We start from the raw sequence: 17,349 nt of genomic DNA, 5'->3' as shown, positions 1-17,349 counted from the left end.
ACGAGATGCAGTAATGAGACCCACAGACTAACAAGATGCAGTAATGAGACCCACAGACTAACGAGATGCAGCAATGAGACCCACAGACTAACGAGATGCAGTAATGAGACCCACAGACTAACGAGATGCAGTAATGAGACCCACAGACTAACGAGATGCAGTAATGAGACCCACAGACTAACGAGATGCAGTAATGAGACCCACAGACTAACGAGATGCAGTAATGAGACCCACAGACTAACGAGATGCAGTAATGAGACCCACAGACTAACGAGAAGCAATAATGAGACCCACAGACTAACGAGATGCAGCAGCCTAACAAGATGCAGTAGACTAAGAAGATCCAGTAACGAGATGCAGTAATGAGACCCACAGACTAACGAGATGCAGTAATGAGACCCACAGACTAACGAGATGCAGTAATGAGACCCACAGACTAACGAGATGCAGCAATGAGACCCACAGACTAACGAGATGCAGTAATGAGACCCACAGACTAACGAGATGCAGTAATGAGACCCACAGACTAACGAGATGCAGTAATGAGACCCACAGACTAACGAGATGCAGCAATGAGACCCACAGACTAACGAGATGCAGTAATGAGACCCACAGACTAACGAGATGCAGTAATGAGACCCACAGACTAATGGGATGCAGAAATGAGACTCACAGACTAACGAGATGCAGCAATGAGACCCACAGACTAACTAGATGCAGTAATGAGACCCACAGACTAACGAGATGCAGTAATGAGACCCACAGACTAACGAGATACAGTAATGAGACCCACAGACTAACGAGATGCAGTAATGAGACCCACAGACTAACGAGATGCAGTAATGAGACCCACAGACTAACGAGATGCAGTAATGAGACCCACAGACTAACGAGATGCAGTAATGAGACCCACAGACTAACGAGATGCAGTAATGAGACCCACAGACTAACGAGATGCAGTAATGAGACCCACAGACTAACGAGATGCAGTAATGAGACCCACAGACTAACGAGATGCAGCAGCCAAACAAGATGCAGTAGCGATTCAATTCCAGCCATTACATTGAGCCCGTCCTCATATAGCTCCTCCCACCAGCCTCCTCTTACATTTAGTGTATCTACATATCAACCACTGATGCTACAGCAAATGGGTTCTATATAGGGAAGTTCATCTTGATAGACACATTCTGATCAGCCACAGGAGCCAGTCTGACCAATGACATTGAGAAATGACACCCTATTCCTTATGAAGTGCACTACTTTTGACAACCAGTGCCCACTAAGAGGTGCCAGTCCAACCAATGACATTGAGAAGTGACACCCTTTTCATTATGTGCACTACTTTTCTCTCTGCCCACTGTAATTCAGTTAATTGCCTTTAAAGGGTTTAACTTAGGTCAAACGTTTCGGGTACCCATCCACAAGCTTCCCACAATAAGTTGGGTGAATTTTGGCCCATTCCTCCTGACAGAGCTGGTGTAACTGAGTCAGGTTTGTAGGCCTCCTTGCTCGCACGCTTTTTCAGTTCTACCCACAAATTCTCTATAGGATTGAGATCAGGGCTTTGTGATGGCCACTCCAATACTTTGACTTTGTTGCCCTTAAGCCATTTTGCCAAAACTTTGGAAGTATGGTTGGGGTCATTGTCCATTCGGAAGAACCATTTGCGACCAAGCTTTAACTTCCTGACTGATGTCGCTTCAATATATCCACATCATTTTCCTGCCTCATGATGCCATATATTTTGTGAAGTGCACCAGTCCCTCCTGCAGCAAAGCACCCCCACAACATGATGCTGCCACCTCCGTGCTTCACGGGTGGGATGGTGTTCTTCGGCTTGTAAGCCTCCACCTTTTTCCTCCAAACATAACGATGGTCATTATGGCAAAACAGTTATATTTTTGTTTCATCAGACCAGAGGACATTTCTCCAAAAAGTACAATCTTTGTCCCATGTGCAGTTGCAAACTGTAGTCTGGCTTTTTTTATGGCGGTTTTGGAGCAGTGGCGTCTTCCTTGCTGAGCGGCCTTTCAGGTTATGTCAATATAAGACTAGTTTTACTGTGGATATAATAGATACTTTTGTACCTGTTTCCTCCAGCATCTTCACAAGGTGCTTTGCTGTTGTTCTGGGATTGATTTGCACTTTTCGCATCAAAGTACGTTCTTCTCTACGTGTCTCCTTCCTGAGCGGTATGACGGCTGCGTGGTCCCATGCTGTTTATACTTGCGTACTATTGTTCGTACAAATGAACGTGGTACCTTCAGACGTTTGGAAATTGGTCACAAGGATGAACCAGACCTGTGGAGGTCTATAATATTTTTTCTGAGGTCTTGGTTGATTTCTTTTGATTTTCCCATGATGTCAAGAAAAGAGGCACTGAGTTTGAAGGTAGGCCTTGAAATACATCCACAGGTACACCTCCAATTGACTCAAATTATGTCAATTAGCCAATCAGAAGTTTCTAAAGCCATGACATCATTTTCTGGAATTTTCCAAGCTGTTTAAAGGCACAGTGAACTTAGTGTATGTAAACTTCTGACCCACTGGAATTGTGATACAGTGAATTATAAGTGAAATAATCTGTCTGTAAACAATTGTTGGAAAAAGTACTTGTGTCATGCACAAAGTAGATGTCCTAACCGAGTTGTCAAAACTATAGTTTGTTAACAAGAAATGTGTGGAGTGGTTGAAAAACGAGTTTTAATGACTTCAAACTAAGTTTATGTAAACTTCCAACTTCAACTGTACACAGCTGGCATGGTCTGGAACTAACTTACAGCACTGACACATTGTCATACTGCTCTAACACCATTATGCTGACTGCACCTATTCGATACACACAGATATTACTGACACATTGTCATACTGCTCTAACACCATTATGCTGACTGCACCTATTCGATACACACAGATATTCACACACCAACCCTACACACACTCTTCCCAGGCACGTGAACCACATTCTGACCAGTAACCATTTTGACCAGTAACCAAGACAGACAGTTGTGCCGTTTAGGTTGCAAAATAGTTGGGAAGAGATTTTCGATGTACTGATTTCATGGCACGTGGTTTATGAATTGACACACAAAATGACACTGGATTCAAAACATAAAGTTTTTTAAAATTTAAATTATTATACACACACACACACACACACACAGCTTCATTAGTTAGCACACAGACACACAGCTTCACTAGAGATTACACAGACACACAGTTTCATTAGATAGTACAGAGACACGCTTGCTTCATTAGTTAGCACACAGAAACACAGCTTTATTAGATAGCGCACACACACAGCTTCATTAGATAGTACACACACAGCTTCATTAGATAGTATGCACACACACAGCTTCATTAGATAGCACACACACACACACACACACACACACACACACACACACACAGCTTCATTAGTTAGCCCACAGACACACAGCTTCATTAGATAGCACACACACAGCCTCATTAGTTAGTACAGACACAGCTTCATTAGATAGCACACACACAGCCTCATTAGTTAGTACACAGACACAGCTTCATTAGATAGCACACACAGTTTAATTAGTTAGCCCACAGACACATTTGCTTCATTAGATAGCACACACACAGCCTCATTAGTTAGTACACAGACACAGCTTAATTAGTTAGTAGACAGACACACAGCTTTATTGGATAGCACAGACACACTTCATTAGAGAGTATACAGACACACTTGCTTCATTAATGAAGGTAATTTCTCATTAGACCTGGGCTGCACAATGCTGGACGTCTGCCAAGAAGACCAGTGAAGGATGAGAGAGACGAAGGGGGAAGGTTGGTGAAGGATTGCAGCTGCTCTACCCCTCTCCCTTTCACTTTATTTCTTGCTCTCTTTGCTCGTTTGCTGTTTAGGGAGAGTTTGACAGGGGTGTGTGAGTACAATACTGTATGTGGGGGTCTGGATCTTAAACTAGTGGGTCGGTTGGGGGTGGCCGGGCGAGGTTTGCAAATGTCGCGGGCAACGGGTACTGGCATGTTGCATCTGTCTGCTAATGCCAAGGGGAGGCGCCATTTTGAATAAGAAGTCTCCCTCTCTCCATTTTGAAGACTGGGGGAAAGAGGGGGAATTGCACTCACTCTCTCGTGCACACACACAATCAAATATACATATAGTGATGGAACCATGTGTTTTTTGGAGTCTCAGAAGTAGGAGATATTTACCTTGTAAACCTGGAGGAAAATAATGTTTAGACCTATGGGTTAACATGATTTACATCCTATATACGTTCAATTAACACCACTGTGAAACACAGCCCTGATGTAGCAGCACGGTTCACCAGCTCTTATTAGAAAGTGTGATAAATTGTGGGTGATTTGCTGAGGGATTAGTACCTGTTACCTCTGTCCCTCTGCAGCCACTAACGCTAACATGCTAGCCACTCCTTTTCTGCCACTTCCATTAGCATCTCCTCTTAGCCTCACAGACCCGACGTCTGCAGCTCCTCTACAGATCGATCCGGGGGCAGGCTTGTCAGTAACGCTGGGCCGCTCAGTAACTGTGGGCCCTTCATTGGCTCCTTCATTTCATTGTGGGTAACATGCACTCTTAGGACTTCTGGTAATTAGTGTAAATGCAATTCAGCCCTGCAACACGAGGCAGCGATATCGCTTACTACTGGCTAATGACTTGGCAATTAAAAGGCTCCTATGTGTGAATTAAATCTGTAGCTAGATGGTACTAGATCAGTAATGCAGTCAATAGTTCTATACAACTTTTCATATAAACAACTTACCAGTTTCATCAAGTTTGAAAATCAAACTTTTTCTCACGTGTACCATGAGGAATAAGCGTGATCAGAAAATGGCTGACTGCCAGACACCTGACAGATTCTGCTATCATTCAAACCCACAACACCATAGAAGTCTCATTAAAATGTATATTGATGGTTGACATCGTGGAACCCCTAGGCAGTGCAACATCAATATCTCAAGGGGATTTCATTGGGGACTCATTGGTGAATACATACAAAGCTCAGATTTCTCACTTCCTGTTTTGATTTCTCCTCAGGATTTTGCTTGCCATATGAGTTATGTTATACTCACAGACATCATTCAAACAGTTTTAGAAACTTTAGAGTGTTTTCTATCCAATACTAATAATAATATGCATATATTAGCAACTAAGACTGAGGAGCAGGCCGTTTACTTTGGGAAACGTATTAATCCAAGCTACTCAATACTGCCCCCCAGCCATAAGTTAAGAGCATAAAAATATATACAAATCTTTTAAAGTATGCAAAAAATATAAAGGTGTAATTTAACGACGTAACAGTTGGAAAAGGAGGAGAAATTGACAAGGAAATGACTATATACAACTTTCATCTTTATTTCTTGAAAATAACACGATATCAAAAGGTAAATTCTGTTATTATTAATACCAGTACAAACATGTATCTGACAATGAATATACAGGACAGAGCATGACGACGTTGATGTTTGGAAGCTGAGGATTATAGTTTGAAACTGAAACACATAAAACCTTTAAACACCACATATTACTGTTACTGGTTGATATCCAAGAAACGTCAGAAGAGAAGAAGAGAAAAGAAAGTGGAGAAAGAGAGAGTTAGAGTTTTTAAGGAGGACTTTAGTTTCAGGGTGCACAGTCTGATATAAAGAGACTTGATAACAATGAAATGTCTTCTGCTGTGGTGATTGGCACCAGCTAGCACATCAGTAATAGGACAAGGAATTTTCCAGACTATTTGGCCTGACCAGGAAAAACTCAGGTCCCTGGTTATAGGCTATGGAAGTTTATCCTGGTCAGGTCACATGGTCTGGAAAAACTCAGGGCCTTAATTGTCACGGTTGTCCTTCCAGTTTAAAAGCATGTGCTAGCGGACAGTCTCCAATAAATAAAAGGCAATAGTGTTGTCCAAGGCACAGAGACATGGCACATAGCTAGGACCAGGAGTTTTTCCCAAACACTTGACATGGGCAGTAGAAACTGATTTAGTGTTCTCTGCTCAGGACAACGACCATGTGTGGATGAGTGGGTGGGTGGTACACTTCTTATCTTTCTAATGTGCATAAATACTATTTATTTTAAATCACTCTTTAAACATCTGTATATAAAAAACACCCCAAAATGACATCTATTATTTGGAATTGAAAAGGCACTGAGGGCATTTTGAAATCCATTTTCTGACAGTAATACCTGTACGACGACGCAGCCATGTAAAAATAACAATTACCACAATAGTATGAGGGATATGTATCGCTGTACTGTCACCAGCCCAAGGCTTAAAGCACTGTCTCCTCAATGACAACAGGAGTGTTCCCCTCACTCTGCATCATACACGTGTAGGACCAGGAGTTTCCTGACCATGTGACTTTACCAGGAAAAACTCATGGTCCTAGTTACAGTCTATAACGACGATTCAGAGAAGACTCTAGTTACAGCCTATAACAAAGACTCAAAGACCCTAGTTACAGCCTATAACAAAGACTCAAAGACCCTAGTTACAGTCTATAACAAAGACTCAAAGACCCTAGTTACAGTCTATAACGACGATTCAGAGAAGACCCTAGTTACAGCCTATAACAAAGACTCAAAGACCCTAGTTACAGCCTATAACAAAGACTCAAAGACCCTAGTTACAGCCTATAACAACGACTCAAAGACCCTAGTTACAGTCTATAACGACGACTCAGAGAAGACTGTAGTTACAGTCTATAACGACGACTCAGAGAAGACCCTAGTTACAGTCTATAACTATGACTGAGAACGTCCTAGTTACAGGCTGTTACAAGGGCCCAAGGTTTTTTCTGGTCAGTTCAAGTTATGGGGAAAAACTCCTGGCCCTACAGATGTGTCGACGATGTCCACTAGACTCAAAACCTCCAGTCCACCCCCGACATTATGTAACCCTGACATTATGCAATCCTGACCAATCCAACAGCATTATCAACTTCCATCACAATGAAACACTCCCCATTCACCATCTTCAACTGACCCCCTCTCGGACATCATCAAACAGAACTCTGACAAATGAATCAACTGACATAGAATGAATAGATTTTATTTCTGTGTGTCATACTTCTAAATACTTAGCTGAATATCTGTCCTGTGCCTCTGCTGCTGTCACGATGGATCCAGTACCACAGTTCTGGGGCCGAGTGTATAAAACGCCTCAGAGTAGGAGTGCTGATCTAGGCTCAGGTCTCTCTGTCCATGTAATCTTTTACCTAAAAGGTAAAACTGATCCCAAATCAGCACTCCTACTGGGAATTAGAGTCCCTGAAGGCTAAACTACTCCCTCTCAAAGGGAACAGAAATAAATGTTGTAGAACCTTCAGATAGCAGGTCAAATGAACAATGAATGAAGGATGTATTACAGGGGCTATATTAAAACGGATGAGAAATCAATATTTTACCCAAACAAAAGTTTGAGGGCACTTCTGTCACTGCAGAATGTAATTAATGGGATTGTATGTAATGGGACTGAAAACACAGCGTTATTTTGTTAACCAACCCGACAGATGAGGGAACTAAAGAACGACAGAATAACTGAAAACACACAGATTAAGGTTGCAGTACATTAATAGTGTTTACTTAGCCTGGTTAAACCTGAATGAATGCAAGTGATAGCTAGCATTTACCCCCCCACCCCCCTTCATGTAGACGTTAGTCAGAGAGACCGGGTGATCATCGAGGGGCAATGCATTGGCATCAACAGTCCATTCTATGTGTCTGTATTTGGCCATTTGGGGGCGCTAAGACTACACTCAACAGTCCCCCCAGTGTGGGTCTTCTCCCTTCTGTAGAAGGGTTTGGCATTGAGAGTGAGTGGAGGGGAGAGAGGGATGGAAGGATAACGGGATGGAAGGATCGAAGCTGCTTCGGAGGGAAGTGAGGGCTCATGGGACACGGTGGGCAGGGCTCTACATCTCATGGGATGTCATGTGGTGTTGGGGGAGGCCGTTGGCATGGGCGACGGCGGTGTTGTTTTCGTTGAGGCGGCGGACGCGGTACACCTCATAGTGGATGCTGCTGGTGATGTCCTTGATGTTCTCCATGTGGGTCCTGACAGGGGAGAGATGGGGCTAGTTAGAGGTCAACAGAGAGATAGTTAGACATCAGCTGAGGTCAACAGAGAGATAGTTAGACATCAGCTGAGGTCAACAGAGAGATAGTTAGACATCAGCTGAGGTCAATATAAGGGGTTGTAATGATAAATGACACACAGACTGATTTACAGACAAACATACACACACAGACTGAAAGACACATTGTTCAGAAACACATTATCATACTCATACTCACACACATACAACACACTCGTAGATATTTACCTAATCAGTAGATCCCGCAAATAGGCAAACTCACAATGAGCAATGTTCTCAACTGCAGAAAGGAGAGAGAAGACACATGGTAAGCACCTCACGAGGTCAAATCAGACACCAACACACACTGATGAAGTTCTCCACTACCCCACTACATAGAACTAGTGAAAACAGTGGAGAGAGAGAGAGAAAGAGAGAGAGAGAGAGAGAGAGAGAGAGAGAGAACTCGTGAAAACAGTGGAGAGAGAGAGAGAACTCGTGAAAACAGTGGAGAGAGAGAAACTAGTTAATGCTGACGACTGAACAAATCCTGTCTGTCTGACAAGACAGTCAGACGCCGCCGGCCACTGGATGATGCGTGTCTGAATTCTAGATAATATCACAGGTCTATAGGCCAACATCAGAACCTGCCACTGCAGACACTCTAGGCTTCCTTTGCAGGAAATGAAGGTTTCCTTTAGGGAGGTTTTAATAGAAGTGGAGAAGTAGTCACCTGTCTCAGTCTGATGGTGATGTAATTAAATACATGGTTGAAATTAGATCATTTGAAGGGTGTGATGACATTTTAAAATGGTTTGCATATAGTACTGGTAGTGATGCTGGAAATCACATCTACTACTGAGAGAGACAAGTGAACATCTATGGTTCTAGAAGTATCTGTCCAATAAAAGCCCCCAGACAACACCCCCACTGAGTTTTAGGATTAGGGGTGTATCTAGTTGTTGACCCCTGGTTCAGACCGATGCTAACCAGGTAACCAGGGGTGTGTGAGTGGAGCACAGTGGAACCCCTCAGACAACACGCTACCAATCCAATGAGTGGCACTTTCAGTGGGGACAGATAGATCTGTCCTGTAGCCTCCCCTCCACCCCTCTGTCACTATGAGACCAGAGGCCTGTACACACTGCAGACACATTGTAGAGCGGTAGTCTCAGCCAGCTGTATGACACAGTCTGTGTCTCTCTGTCTGTCTGGGTTGGGGACGAGTGAAATCATCCGAGGACTAGTCCTCCCCCTCTACTCCTCCCCAAAGCTTCCTTTGTAAATCGGGAGGTGTGGGAACAAAAAGTGAGAGTGAGAAGGGGCTGACCTGGGGAGCTCTGAGGTATCAGAACACACTATATATATTTGTGTAACCTTTATTATAAAGCATTGAATGCATATCATCGTATTGTATCTGCGTAGGGGCATAGAGCAGTATAGTAGATGCACTTACAGAAGTTGCAAACATAGGGAAAATGTTGAGTAGCCTAGGGTCCGGGAAAAATATGGCCTTTTAGAAACATATTTCACGCAATTCCATATCAATTTACATAGCTGAATCTTTTAACACCGCACAAATGATAGAAATGACAGGCTGTACTTTGACAGTGACTAACTGAGAATCTGATAGCAATACAAATCAATAGCTCAGGCCTAGGTCTGTGGAGACACATATTGTCCAATATGAGGAGGAAACTATAGCCCTAAAAAGTCTTTCCAGTTTCAGCGACTCACCCAATGATGCACAGATCACTCACTGGTGATGGCCGATGCTCTGGTGCCTAAAGCCACGCCTCTCTCTCTTCTTTTACTTGGACAGATTAGAGTCTGCTCTTTTTAGCAGGAGCCATTTGCATTCCAACCTGTGTTTTTGCAGAAGGCTTGTTTTGTCTGCATGCTGTTTATTCACTTAGATTGGCAGCGTCTTCCCAACTGTACGCTATGCTTTGTTATTGGTCTACGCACAATCCACAGCTAGGCAATAAAAATAAAAATAAAAGCTTTTCATCCTCTGTGGCTAAAGTACAGACCTTCTAATGGTGTAGTAGGCAGCAGAATTAACGAAGAGGGAACTCAAATTAACTTTGATCGGTTTTATTCACATTTTTAAATTGCAAAATATAAATAAAAAATCATGCCACAAGAAGTACAGCCCAAAACGGAGAGGTGCCACACTGCCCCTCCCCCCTCATCTCCTCTGTCTTGTTTAGTCTTAACTGGCCGGTGTACATTAATCAAGAAAGGAAAACTAAGAGAGCTCTTCATAACGTTAGCCTTCATACTGTTAAGGAGAGAGACCACTGCTCAAAGATAAAAGACAAAAAGTGCTAAAGCAAAAATGAGAAGAGAAGCAGGAGGCCATCTACCTTCTATGGTTCCCCACTTTGTCTTCCTTCCCAGAAGCCTCCTGCCGTTGACCTGGTACTCCTGGTCGCTGCCCACCACAGCAAACGGGATCATCTCCTACAGGACAGAAAGAACAGGGACAGACAGGAGGAACAAAGAGACATACCATGAAGAGTCAAATAAACAGACATTTGATATACAGTGCCTTGCGAAAGTATTCGGCCCCCTTGAACTTTGCGACCTTTTGCCACATTTCAGGCTTCAAACATAAAGATATAAAATGTATTTTTTTGTGAAGAATCAACAACATGTGGGACACAATCATGAAGTGGAACGACATTTATTGGATATTGCAAACTTTTTTAACAAATCAAAAACTGAAAAATTGGGCGTGCAAAATTATTCAGCCCCTTTACTTTCAGTGCAGCAAACTCTCTCCAGAAGTTCAGTGAGGATCTCTGAATGATCCAATGTTGACCTAAATGACTAATGATGATAAATACAATCCACCTGTGTGTAATCAAGTCTCCGTATAAATGCACCTGCACTGTGATAGTCTCAGAGGTCCGTTAAAAGCGCAGAGAGCATCATGAAGAACAAGGAACACACCAGGCAGGTCCGAGATACTGTTGTGAAGAAGTTTAAAGCCGGATTTGGATACAAAAAGATTGCCCAAGCTTTAAACATCCCAAGGAGCACTGTGCAAGCGATAATATTGAAATGGAAGGAGTATCAGACCACTGCAAATCTACCAAGACCTGGCCGTCCCTCTAAACTTTCAGCTCATACAAGGAGAAGACTGATCAGAGATGCAGCCAAGAGGCCCATGATCACTCTGGATGAACTGCAGAGATCTACAGCTGAGGTGGGAGACTCTGTCCATAGGACAACAATCAGTCGTATATTGCACAAATCTGGCCTTTATGGAAGAGTGGCAAGAAGAGAGCCATTTCTTAAAGATATCCATAAAAAGTGTTGTTTAAAGTTTGCCACAAGCCACCTGGGAGACACACCAAACGTGTGGAAGAAGGTGCTCTGGTCAGATGAAACCAAAATGTAACTTTTTGGCAACAATGCAAAACGTTATGTTTGGCGTAAAAGCAACACAGCTCATCACTCTGAACACACCATCCCCACTGTCAAACATGGTGGTGGCAGCATCATGGTTTGGGCCTGCTTTTCTTCAGCAGGGACAGGGAAGATGGTTAAAATTGATGGGAAGATGGATGGAGCCAAATACAGGACCATTCTGGAAGAAAACCTGATGGAGTCTGCAAAAGAGACTGAGACTGGGACGGAGATTTGTCTTCCAACAAGACAATGATCCAAAACATAAAGCAAAATCTACAATGGAATGGTTCAAAAATAAACATATCCAGGTGTTAGAATGGCCAAGTCAAAGTCCAGACCTGAATCCAATCGAGAATCTGTGGAAAGAACTGAAAACTGCTGTTCACAAATGCTCTCCATCCAACCTCACTGAGCTCGAGCTGTTTTGCAAGGAGGAATGGGAAAAAATGTCAGTCTCTCGATGTGCAAAACTGATAGAGACATACCCCAAGCGACTTACAGCTGTAATCGCAGCAAAAGGTGGCGCTACAAAGTATTAACTTAAGGGGGCTGAATAATTTTGCACGCTCAATTTTTCAGTTTTTGATTTGTTAAAAAAGTTTGAAATATCCAATAAATGTCGTTCCACTTCATGATTGTGTCCCACTTGTTGTTGATTCTTCACAAAAAAATACAGTTTTATATCTTTATGTTTGAAGCCTGAAATGTGGCAAAAGGTCGCAAAGTTCAAGGGGGCCGAATACTTCCGCAAGGCACTGTATATTGCAGCAGAGGGACCTAAGTGTAATTTAACCAGGTTATCAACATGGATCAACAGGGACCTAAGTGTAATTTAACCAGGTTATCAACATGGATCAACAGGGACCAAAGTGTAATTTAACCAGGTTATCAACATGGATCAACAGGGACCTAAGTGTAATTTAACCAGGTTATCAACATGGATCAAAAGGGACCTAAGTGTAATTTAACCAGGTTATCAACATGGATCAACAGGGACCTAAGTGTATTTAACCAGGTTATCAACATGGATCAACAGGGACCTAAGTGTAATTTAACCAGGTTATCAACATGGATCAACAGGGACCTAAGTGTAATTTAACCAGGTTATCAACATGGACCTAACTGTAATTAAATCAGGTTATCAACATGGATCAACAGGGACCTAAGTGTTATTTAACCAGGTTATCAACATGGATCAACAGGGACCTAAGTGTTATTTAACCAGGTTATCAACATGGATCAACAGGGACCTAAGTGTAATTTAACTAGGTTATCAACATGGACCTAACTGTAATTAAACCAGGTTATCAACATGGATCAACAGGGACCTAAGTGTATTTAACCAGGTTATCAACATGGATCAACAGGGACCTAAGTGTATTTAACCAGGTTATCAACATGGATCAACAGGGAGCTAAGTGTAATTTAACCAGGTTATCAACATGGATCAACAGGGACCTAAGTGTATTTAACCAGGTTATCAACATGGATCAACAGGGACCTAAGTGTATTTAACCAGATTATCAACATGGATCAACAGGGACCTACAGGGACCTAAGTGTAATTAACCAGGTTATCAACATGGATCAACAGGGACCTACAGGGACCTAAGTGTATTTAACCAGGTTATCAACATGGATCAACAGGGACCTAAGTGTAATTTAACCAGGTTATCAACATGGATCAACAGGGACCTAAGTGTAATTTAACCAGGTTATCAACATGGATCAACAGGGACCTAAGTGTAATTTAACCAGGTTATCAACATGGATCAACAGGGACCTAAGTGTAATTTAACCAGGTTATCAACATGGATCAACAGGGACCTAAGTGTAATTTAACTAGGTTATCAACATGGATCAACAGGGACCTAAGTGTAATTTAACCAGGTTATCAACATGGATCAACAGGGACCTAAGTGTAATTTAACCAGGTTATCAACATGGATCAACAGGGACCTAAGTGTAATTTAACCAGGTTATCAACATGGATCAACAGGGACCTAAGTGTAATTTAACCAGGTTATCAACATGGATCAACAGGGACCTAAGTGTAATTTAACCAGGTTATCAACATGGATCAACAGGGACCTAAGTGTAATTTAACCAGGTTATCAACATGGACCTAACTGTAATTAAATCAGGTTATCAACATGGATCAACAGGGACCTAAGTGTAATTTAACCAGGTTATCAACATGGATCAACAGGGACCTAAGTGTATTTAACCAGGTTATCAACATGGATCAAAAGGGACCTATGTGTAATTTAACCAGGTTATCAACATGGATCAACAGGGACCTAAGTGTAATTTAACCAGGTTATCAACATGGATCAACAGGGACCTAAGTGTAATTTAACCAGGTTATCAACATGGATCAACAGGGACCTAAGTGTAATTTAACCAGGTTATCAACATGGATCAACAGGGACCAAAGTGTAATTTAACCAGGTTATCAACATGGATCAACAGGGACCTAAGTGTAATTTAACCAGGTTATCAACATGGATCAAAAGGGACCTAAGTGTAATTTAACCAGGTTATCAACATGGATCAACAGGGACCTAAGTGTATTTAACCAGGTTATCAACATGGATCAACAGGGACCTAAGTGTTATTTAACCAGGTTATCAACATGGATCAACAGGGACCTAAGTGTAATTTAACTAGGTTATCAACATGGACCTAACTGTAATTAAACCAGGTTATCAACATGGATCAACAGGGACCTAAGTGTATTTAACCAGGTTATCAACATGGATCAACAGGGACCTAAGTGTATTTAACCAGGTTATCAACATGGATCAACAGGGAGCTAAGTGTAATTTAACCAGGTTATCAACATGGATCAAAAGGGACCTAAGTGTAATTTAACCAGGTTATCAACATGGATCAACAGGGACCTAAGTGTATTTAACCAGGTTATCAACATGGATCAACAGGGACCTAAGTGTTATTTAACCAGGTTATCAACATGGATCAACAGGGACCTAAGTGTAATTTAACTAGGTTATCAACATGGACCTAACTGTAATTAAACCAGGTTATCAACATGGATCAACAGGGACCTAAGTGTATTTAACCAGGTTATCAACATGGATCAACAGGGACCTAAGTGTATTTAACCAGGTTATCAACATGGATCAACAGGGAGCTAAGTGTAATTTAACCAGGTTATCAACATGGATCAACAGGGACCTAAGTGTATTTAACCAGGTTATCAACATGGATCAACAGGGACCTAAGTGTATTTAACCAGATTATCAACATGGATCAACAGGGACCTACAGGGACCTAAGTGTAATTAACCAGGTTATCAACATGGATCAACAGGGACCTACAGGGACCTAAGTGTATTTAACCAGGTTATCAACATGGATCAACAGGGACCTAAGTGTAATTTAACCAGGTTATCAACATGGATCAACAGGGACCTAAGTGTAATTTAACCAGGTTATCAACATGGATCAACAGGGACCTAAGTGTAATTTAACCAGGTTATCAACATGGATCAACAGGGACCTAAGTGTAATTTAACCAGGTTATCAACATGGATCAACAGGGACCTAAGTGTAATTTAACTAGGTTATCAACATGGATCAACAGGGACCTAAGTGTAATTTAACCAGGTTATCAACATGGATCAACAGGGACCTAAGTGTAATTTAACCAGGTTATCAACATGGATCAACAGGGACCTAAGTGTAATTTAACCAGGTTATCAACATGGATCAACAGGGACCTAAGTGTAATTTAACCAGGTTATCAACATGGATCAACAGGGACCTAAGTGTAATTTAACCAGGTTATCAACATGGATCAACAGGGACCTAAGTGTAATTTAACTAGGTTATCAACATGGATCAACAGGGACCTAAGTGTAATTTAACCAGGTTATCAACATGGATCAACAGGGACCTAAGTGTAATTTAACCAGGTTATCAACATGGATCAACAGGGACCTAAGTGTAATTTAACCAGGTTATCAACATGGATCAACAGGGACCTAAGTGTAATTTAACCAGGTTATCAACATGGATCAACAGGGACCTAAGTGTAATTTAACCAGGTTATCAACATGGATCAACAGGGACCTAAGTGTAATTTAACCAGGTTATCAACATGGACCTAACTGTAATTAAATCAGGTTATCAACATGGATCAACAGGGACCTAAGTGTAATTTAACCAGGTTATCAACATGGATCAACAGGGACCTAAGTGTATTTAACCAGGTTATCAACATGGATCAAAAGGGACCTATGTGTAATTTAACCAGGTTATCAACATGGATCAACAGGGACCTAAGTGTAATTTAACCAGGTTATCAACATGGATCAACAGGGACCTAAGTGTAATTTAACCAGGTTATCAACATGGATCAACAGGGACCTAAGTGTAATTTAACCAGGTTATCAACATGGATCAACAGGGATGTAGCACAGGTGAGTGGAGCTATAAGCGTTAATGTGAGGGTTTAAGGGTAGGGACAAGTGGGTAAAGCTGTGGACAGATGTGTCAACTCAAATCACCCTGATCTTGTCATTAATCATCCGGTCCTCTGCGTCCTCGTCAAACTCCTTCTGGGGGTACACGTCGATCCCATTGGCCCGTAGCTCTTCCCTGATCTGGGGACACAAAAACAGTTCTGGGTGAGAGGTGAGTGTGAGACTGGCCTGGTAACACAGCCTCCCCATACAGATGGCTTCCTTCTGGAGCTGAAGGAGCAGGGTTAGGGGAGTGACCTCCATGAAGAGGGGAGAGGTTAGGGTAGCTCTGTGACTAGGGTGGAGACTGAATAATTCACTGAAGTGTGTTTCTCATCCTCCACCGTGGAAAAGCCCCAGTCCATGGGATGCTGCTTGCTGCTCCCTGAGCTGGTTAACTGACTCTCATTTAGTCACTTCTACAGTGATAGTTTTGTCGTCAGCGGCCTTACAATAAAACACCTAGCCTGCTGGTCCCTGCTGTAAAAAAAAGGTTGAGAAACACGACAAATGCATTATACACTCTTGCAGAGACTTGAATACATTAATTAAAAAGGTTATGGGAACACACAAGCAAAGGCCTAACAACCGCAATTAGCCAGGCATGTCTGACAAATCCTTTGGATACATCACAGTATTTTGTGAGAAATCGAGACCATCTGCACACTGCGTTACCCACAGATTTAGGTGGTGTTAACGTAAATCCCTTCACTAATCTCCCCCAAAATGTTCTGTTGAAACCAACGGCCCATCACTGCCCGTGTACACGTTTACAAACAGACAAGCACACACACACAAACACACCACCCCCTCACACACGTTAAACTTTTTCTAACCGTTCGTACAGAGCTTCCCTAATGAGAGGGACACTGGTGGGGATCTGTGAGCATGGCTGCTATAATTACTTTGAAATAAATGCCTGCCTTTTTACTACTAATACTACTACAACCTGCCATTCCTCTACTTCTAATACTACTGCTGTATCTACTACTAATACTACTACAACAACCTGCCATTCCCCTACTTCTAATACTACTGCTGCATCTTCTACTAATACTACAACCTGCCATTCCCCTACTTATAATACTACATCTACTACTAATACTACAACAACCTGCCATTCCCCTACTCTAATACTACTGCTGCATCTACTACTAATACTACAACAACCTGCCATTCCCCTACTTCTAATACTACTGCTGCATCTACTACTACTACAACAACCTGCCATTCCCCTACTTCTAATACTACTGCTGCATCTACTACTAATACTACAACCTGCCATTCCCCTACTTCTAATACTACTGCTGCATCTACTACTAATACTACAACAACCTGCCATTCCCCTACTTCTAA

General features: G+C 42.1%; 1 protein-coding gene across 6 annotated transcripts in view; it reads right to left on the bottom strand.

The window, feature by feature from the left end:
- Positions 1–5,344: 5,344 nt before the first annotated feature.
- The window catches only part of LOC139365115 (septin-9-like), a 131,193-nt gene continuing 119,188 nt past the window's right edge, over positions 5,345–17,349 (bottom strand). For all 6 annotated transcript variants that reach the window (XM_071102508.1, XM_071102507.1, XM_071102512.1 and 3 more), the window contains 4 exons: positions 16,039–16,134; positions 10,458–10,554; positions 8,338–8,389; positions 5,345–8,068 (listed from right to left, as the gene is read on the bottom strand). In XM_071102508.1, the coding sequence (XP_070958609.1) occupies positions 7,927–8,068; positions 8,338–8,389; positions 10,458–10,554; positions 16,039–16,134 (387 nt within the window). In that variant the 3' untranslated portion in view covers positions 5,345–7,926. The remainder of the gene's footprint in view (positions 8,069–8,337; positions 8,390–10,457; positions 10,555–16,038; positions 16,135–17,349) is intronic.

This window comes from Oncorhynchus clarkii, chromosome 13 (genome assembly GCF_045791955.1).
Source record: "Oncorhynchus clarkii lewisi isolate Uvic-CL-2024 chromosome 13, UVic_Ocla_1.0, whole genome shotgun sequence".
In the NCBI taxonomy this organism is placed as follows: domain Eukaryota; kingdom Metazoa; phylum Chordata; class Actinopteri; order Salmoniformes; family Salmonidae; genus Oncorhynchus; species Oncorhynchus clarkii.
The sequence above is the reverse complement of the archived record's forward strand: the minus strand, read 5'-3'. Positions and strand labels throughout refer to the sequence as shown.